General features: G+C 38.0%; 1 protein-coding gene across 1 annotated transcript in view; it reads left to right on the top strand.

Annotated features, from left to right (window-relative positions):
• Positions 1-1723: 1723 nt before the first annotated feature.
• LOC107689254 (solute carrier organic anion transporter family member 1C1-like) overlaps positions 1724-7664 on the top strand; it is a 10523-nt gene continuing 4582 nt past the window's right edge. The window contains exons 1-12 of the mRNA XM_016487195.1: positions 1724-1820; positions 2018-2144; positions 2871-2977; positions 3073-3348; positions 5011-5214; positions 5588-5752; positions 5870-6065; positions 6206-6371; positions 6454-6638; positions 6979-7043; positions 7193-7310; positions 7406-7538. Coding sequence (XP_016342681.1) covers positions 1817-1820; positions 2018-2144; positions 2871-2977; positions 3073-3348; positions 5011-5214; positions 5588-5752; positions 5870-6065; positions 6206-6371; positions 6454-6638; positions 6979-7043; positions 7193-7310; positions 7406-7538 — 1746 coding nt within the window. The 5' untranslated portion in view covers positions 1724-1816. The remainder of the gene's footprint in view (positions 1821-2017; positions 2145-2870; positions 2978-3072; positions 3349-5010; positions 5215-5587; positions 5753-5869; positions 6066-6205; positions 6372-6453; positions 6639-6978; positions 7044-7192; positions 7311-7405; positions 7539-7664) is intronic.

The following is a 7664-nucleotide window of genomic DNA, read 5'->3' as shown; positions in this document are numbered from 1 at the left end:
ATTGTCTCTGTTTTAAAATTTCTTGAGTTTTATACATTTCGCCATATAAACACTTGACACAATTGGGCACATTACAAACTGTACTGTATGGGTTGATCTATGGGTTAAAGGTTTACTCAGTGCTAGTTAATGACAAAATGTAAATGTATATATAAAGTCACATTTAGAGATTGCTCATTTGGAAATATTCCTACATTTTAGTGCCTCCTCTCTTTGTGAAGGAACCTCTGGACATGTGAGTGTTTAAATATCATTCAAATATTATATTTTAATGTTTGTTTGCATTTGATTACAATGTATTTTTCTTTTGGACCACCTCGGAAGTGAATACATTGGCATATTGGTATATATATCCTCCTGACTACCAGGAAAAAACAGTTTTGTGAATTTAGTATTTTGTCATGTCATTACATTGTTTAGAGCATAAGAAAAATGTTGAAAAATAAAATTGAAAAGGCAAAAATAGTGGGATTTTTGTTTTAACCAGAAATAAATTTTCATTTTTTTATACCAAACTTTATATAAAGATGATTCTCAACTATGTTATGAAAGATATTTTTAAAAACCATTTTTCTTTATGCAAAATGTGTGTAAAATGGCCATAAACGAGTTTTTCCATTATATACAATGTATCTATAAACTGTATCTAATTTGCATATTAATGTGTTTTGGGGCAACATAGAATGAACAAATAAGTGCAATAATGGGAGTAATAATTAGCAAGATTTTCATAATAATATCTAATATTTAATAGGAATATTGATATATAATTTTTTCTCTATTCATTTGTTGTGTCTCCCAAAATGTGTAATAAACATGCTTTAAGTCCTGGTGTCCTCTACAGTGGACATGTATGAAATTGATGTCCTGTTTCATAACAGAAGGTCATATTTTGATTTGAAACCCCATAACATTTTCCTGAGATGTTGATTTATGACAAACAATTTGTCAATTCATCAGATTTAAATGATAATTACTAAATATTATCATATTTGCATTAGGGTGTTACATTTGATCACTAAATGAATGTCAGCCATTTTTAAAGACCAAAGAGAGAGAGTGGTCATGGTGAAACATCCAATCATTTGGTATCTCTGGAAAGCCCTGAATGTGCTCTGTACAGGACATCCAGACATAAAACTGTGACATGTAACGTCTCAGAGAAATAATTAAAACATAATGTCCTCTACAGTGGACAAAACTCCATAGCTGGTAGTCAGGAGGATATATATATATATATAGAGAGAGAGAGAGAGAGAGAGAGAGATCAAAAATTAGACACATTACATTAGACACCAAGGCAGTTTAACAGTAACAAAATTGTTCATGATTTCACGATTTTGCACCTCTTTCATGGCTCATAGTTCATCATGACAGTGGAGGGCAGTCCAGACAGGTCCACTGAGCCCAGAACAATTGAGTACTCAGGTCACAATCAGAAAACACCTCAAACTAAATGCTGTTCTCCAACTCTAAAGGCAAGAGACATTGTTTTTGACAATATGCCACAATCTAAGTTTAACTAAACCACTATAAACTGATAATTAGTTTTAATGGTGAAAAATAATGGTTATAGCTAAATATTTCTGACAAATACTATGATAAATTCTGATGTAACAACAACAACAAGACTATATAATACTGACTTAATCTCTCTTCTGCCCTTGTGTCTGCAAAGATCTTTATTGGTTTACTTGCCTTCTGTTATTTCACAAAATCCCTGACGGGGGCTTACACCAAAAGTACCATCACTCAGATTGAGAGGCGGTTTGAGATCCCAAGCTCTACTGTTGGCATCATCGATGGCAGCTTTGAAATGGGTGAGTGGTGATGTGTTGAGCTCCAGTGAGAAATGAGGGATGGGGTTCAGCCATTAGAGCACTTATACCAGTGAGTCACACCACTGATGCTTTAATGTGACGGAAAGGCTGTTCATACTTTAAAAATGGGATATTTGATTGATGGTATGCTGTGAAACAAAATATAACTTGTTAAATAACATAACATTTGCTTGCAGGTAATTTGTTGGTCATTACTGTTGTTAGCTACTTTGGCTCTAAGTTTCACAGGCCCAAGATCATTGGGGTCCTGTTGATGGGTGTAGGGACACTGTTAATGGCTTTACCTCACTTCATCATGAGCCAGTGAATAACATTTATCAGTCAATGACAAACTGAGTGTCCACAATGAAGAATAGGAAATATCCCTTAAACATCTAACTTAAAACACATGTGCAAATCCTTAGAAAGGTTCCCCTTCAGGAACTCGAGCTGCATCGAGTCGCTTTGCGTCTCTAGGTTACGTATGTAACCATGTTTCCCCGAGGGAACGAGACTCTTTGCCATACTCCCTGCATCCCTGCAGGCGCTACTTCATCGAAGCTGGTTTGCGCTCTGCTGGATGCGCTTTTATACTTTCTGGTGCTTACGTCACCCTGCTCGTGACGTCTCGCTGCTCCATTGGACTGATTTGACACGTGCTTCAGAACGCGGTCACGCAAGGGCGTTCCCAAAGCGACTCGACGCAGCGTCTCGTTCCCTCGGGGAACCATGGTTACATACGTAACCTAGAGACGTTCTTTTTGTATTCATGTTCAGTTTCACATGGTTTTGAAAAACTTTTATAACATTTGCAAGAAAAGTTCCTGCTTAATGACTAAAAAAAAAAGTCATCTGTAGATGCTGTAGACCCTCATGATAGTTCTATAACCCTTTGACTATATGCCACCCAAATTAACTTTAATTCAGATACTAAAAACATGTCCATCATAAAAGAGATGTATTTAAGCCACTGTGTTCATTCAAAGGTGCTCCTTTTAGGCAATAAGTATAGATATGTACTTTTTTTTTTTCTATCTTTTTTTCTGACAGATACAAGTACGATACAGCTGCCGCCCACAGTAATGATGCTGATAATTTCACAGTGAGCTCCACATGCTCATCTGACAACCAGAGTACTGTTCAACAGCTTGTTTCCGGTAATATGTGGTGAATATGTGAGAACGCATGTGGGATATTGTAATTGTAAATTGCAGTAAAATACCTAACAGAGCACACTATATGGGTTGTATAGGGTGTCTAAAAGAGGAAGCGGAAAGCTCACCCACGTGGGTGATTGTACTGTTTGGAAACATTTTGCGTGGCATAAAATTATTATTATTATTGTTATTTATTTTATTTTTTTATCATATCAAAGCTACCCACGTTTCACGTGATTTAGTTTATTTTGTTATCTTTTTCTTTTCTGTAGGTTGTCTGCACACACTTGGAGTGATCGGGCCATTTTTTGGTTACTCACTTGGATCTCTGTGTGCTAGTTTCTATGTGGACATTGGCTTAGTGAATCAAGGTGAGTTAAAATTGGTATACTGCCAAATTAAAATCGGTATACACCCACCTTAGTAGTCACTCACAAAAAAAAATATCAAAAAGAAGAAAAATATTACTTTCTTTGCTATGACATGTACCATGGTAGTACTTACTCTTTAAAGTACCGGAGTATCATGTAAATACCATGGTACATGAATATAGTAATGGACCAGGGTAGGGTCAGAGAGTCTGTTGGGTCTGGAGCAGAGGACCACACTGTTTAGCACCGGTGGAGCAGAAGATCATGGGTAGCAAGAGGCCTAGGGAGATCTGATGGAACCAGAGGACCAGAGGTGGCTCAGGAAAACCCAGTGGAGCAAGAAAACCCAGATAGGCCATCAAACTAGGATGACTCAGGGATTTTAGCTAAGTGGGCAATGAAAGAGAAGACTTGGGAAGATTTGAACAGGAGAGTAAGACTGCTCTGGTAGCTCTGGGAAAAGAGGATTCTCTCGGGAGTCAGCAGAAACCGAATTAGGGAAGTATAGCACATAAGGCCATGGAGCTGGTGGGACTTGGAGTCTGCATGGAACCAGTGCAAAGATGGAACCAGGTGAAACCAGAGAGAAGAGTGACCCAGAAAAAGATGGAACTTTGAGGAGTTGATGGATGAAATGTCATAGAGGAGCTGGTAGAATAAGTCAGCTTTGGTCTTTGTGGCCGAAACGAAAGGTTCAATGGAACCTCCTATTACCAGAAAGAATATCCCACAAGCCGCTTCAATGGTTGGAAAAGGGGACTTAAGGAAGACCTCACCGGCAGAACAGAAGGAAAGATGGTTGGTTTCAGAGAAAGAGATGGCCAGGACAAAGATCAGGACACTAAATGTGTTTGAGATGAAGGAGGAAGTGTTGTTTAGATCCTGCTGGTTTCATGTTAAAGGCCTAGTCTTCACACAGTTTAATGGTAAACCCAAGTGCAGTTGGGTTTGTTAATAATTGCAGGTTATGCATAGTGAACAGGTATGTATAATAACAAAAGAACCTGAAAGAACTAATGGGATTAGAGGACAGCCAGCATGGGAGCCACACATACAGACAACAGATGAAGATAAAGGTTGGAAAAGGGGACTTAAGGAAGACCTCACCGGCAGAACAGAAGGAAAGATGGTTGGTTTCAGAGAAAGAGATGGCCAGGACAAAGATCAGGACACTAAATGTGTTTGAGATGAAGGAGGAAGTGTTGTTTAGATCCTGCTGGTTTCATGTTAAAGGCCTAGTCTTCACACAGTTTAATGGTAAACCCAAGTGCAGTTGGGTTTGTTAATAATTGCAGGTTATGCATAGTGAACAGGTATGTATAATAACAAAAGAACCTGAAAGAACTAATGGGATTAGAGAACAGCCAGCATGGGAGCCACACATACAGACAGATGAAGATAAAGAGTCTCTTTCAAAGAAGGAAGACTGAGATGAACAGAAGGTAAATAACTCTACTAAGAGTAGAGAGGTTCATATGTTCTTTGATCAGAGATCTAATTCTAACTGTGGTGAGTATACATGTTGTTCTTGATAGCAGGTGTGATTGAATAGAGGTGTGAGTGATCTGTAGTTTGGGGAAAGTGGGAGAAGAGTGAAATGATGTGGAGATGTAATATATAACAGATGTGTTGTTTATTTGACTATTTTCTTCTCATTGTCAGAGAGTGTGACCATCACCCCTCAGGACTCTCGCTGGGTTGGGGCCTGGTGGTTGGGTTATGTGGTTTCTGGGCTGTTGACTCTTCTTGCTGCTTTGCCTCTCTGGTTCCTGCCAAGAGCTCTACCTGAAAACCCCCAAACCTCTAAACTAGACCACCCTTCAAACCAACACAAACACACACTCAGCATTACAGAGATAGCCAAAGGTATGTCAACCATCCACTGACCACAAGGGTTAGATACATTTAGAATTTAGGTCTAATTAAAGGACTTGTATAGTGCAGGAGTTGTATGGACTACTTTGATACACTTATGGATTTTTGTGACATTTTGGAGCTTTACAGTTTCAGTCTCTTTTACATTACATTTATATGTAATTATTATATAGTTGTATATTCCAAAAGTGGCCAAGAGATTCTTCATCAATTCAAATTTTGTATGACACAGATCAAAACAGTGAATAAAATTAGATTGGTATGATGATGATGATGATGATGATGATGATTATTATTATTATTATTATTATTAATTATAAAGTGTTATGTTTGTTTTAAAATGACAATGATGCTTGTTTTCTAGATTTTGGCCCATCTCTAAAGCGTCTGCTCACCAATGGGATCTATCTCCTGTACCTAGTTTACGGTGTATTGGCATTCAATGCCTTTACCATTGTCATAACATACACGCCAAAATATTTGGAGCAGCAGTTTGGGCAAAGTGCATCTAAGACCAATTTTCTCATAGGTAACAGCTGTCATATATATATATATATATATATATATTTTATTTATTTATTTTTATTTTTTTTGGCTGGCTGGCTGGCTGGCTGGATGTTTAAACTAGCTGTGCTTATATGTACAGGAGTCACGTCTATTCCGTCAGTGGCTCTGGGTATGTTCCTAAGTGGTTGGATTATGAAGAGGTTTAAACTGAGTCTGCTGGGATCTACAAGACTGATGTTCTTCTGCTCTGTAACCTCATTGGTTTGCACCATACCTTACTTTGCTCTCAGCTGTGAAAACATAGATGTTGCTGGGGTCACAGTGCCCTATCAAGGGTATTTTTTTTATTTCTAATTATTGCATCATGGAAAATATGCACTTTCTGTCCATTCAGTCTGTCCATTTTCCAAATCGCTTGTCCTACTTAGGGTCACAGGTATATATAGTATAATAAAATAAATTGTTGATGTGGCAGATCTATTGAAGTTCAAGATATAAGCCGTGGTTTACTCACTTCATGCAATACTGACTGTGGGTGTCCTGACTTCCAATGGGATCCAGTGTGTGGACAGAACGAAGTGACCTACATCTCTCCATGTCATGCTGGCTGCAATTCCACTCGGGGGGCAGAGCAGAATATGGTGAACTACTTCTTTTAACTCTTGACCTCAGATTCTTTGTCACATATTTTTATTTATTTATTTACTTACACATGTTTGTCAGACATTCCATGGCTGTACATGTATCCAGAGCTGGGGACTGACTTCTGGGAACTCCTCTGCAGTGCTTGGACAGTGTTCACGAGAGACTAGCTGCACTAAAATGTTCTACATCTATCTGGCACTGCAGTCTCTTGCCTTCTTTGTGTACTGTCTGGGCACTGTTCCCTTCTTCCTCGTCTCATTGAGGTTCTGTTTAATTTGTTTCCGTCATATTGTCAGGCAGATTCTTCATTTGCTTGTTCCATATTTTCAGTTGCATTTATTGTATTTGATTCAGTTTCACATATTGTACAACCTTTAATGTTTAAACAAACAAACAAACAAACAAGCTGTGAGTTGGATCATCGTAAGAGTCAAGGTTGGGAACCCTATTCACAATACATTGAGGCCAGAAACATCATACAAATTTGTAGATTTGAAATGGGTTATGAGATTATGTTTTATTTAGAAAAAAAAATTGGGAATTGTATGGATGATTTATTTTTTTGGTAAAAGTTTTAATGTTGTATGAAATATGTTCTTGCAGGATTGTGGATCCTGCATTGAAGTCTCTCTCAGTGGGTGTATTTCTGTTAGTTTTAAGAATTTTTGGTAAGTTTATGTTTGGAACTGCTAATAGTGCAAAGCATTGTTTTTATGAGGAAAAAGTACAAATTATTTCACAGATGTTTATATTTTTCTTGTCTTAGACACACGTTAAGCCACAGCATTGTTTTTAATGTAATTTCCCTCTTTTAAAGGTGGTATTCCTGCTCCCATTTGCTTTGGTGCTCTTATTGACTCGACCTGTCTGAAATGGGGCCAGAAGAAATGCGGTGGAAGTGGTACATGCAGAATGTATGACATTGAAACTTTCAGGTGAGCAGATCTGGCAGGACTATTCTATGTAGCCCTAATTTGAATGCAAAGAAACCCTGATTAATGTATAATAAACTGTAATTCGACCCCATCAGGTACCTATTTCTGGGACTGGTCAGCTCTCTGCGGACAATTAGCTATACCCTGTTATGGATTGTCACCATACAGATTAAGAGGAAAGTACAGAACGATAAGCAAATGTCCAAGGATGCAGAACTCCAACACCCTGTGCTATGTGATCCAGAACAGGAAACAACTCTAAAATAATGTTCTGCATCTATATATATATATATATATAGTCGCGGGGTGAATGAGAACACAGACTCGGTACTGATCGAAAGAGCCCCGGAGGGT

This window comes from Sinocyclocheilus anshuiensis, unplaced genomic scaffold, assembly GCF_001515605.1.
Source record: "Sinocyclocheilus anshuiensis isolate Anshui unplaced genomic scaffold, SAMN03320099.WGS_v1.1 scaffold882, whole genome shotgun sequence".
Lineage (NCBI taxonomy): Eukaryota > Metazoa > Chordata > Actinopteri > Cypriniformes > Cyprinidae > Sinocyclocheilus > Sinocyclocheilus anshuiensis.
This window is presented reverse-complemented; position numbering and strand designations above follow the sequence as displayed.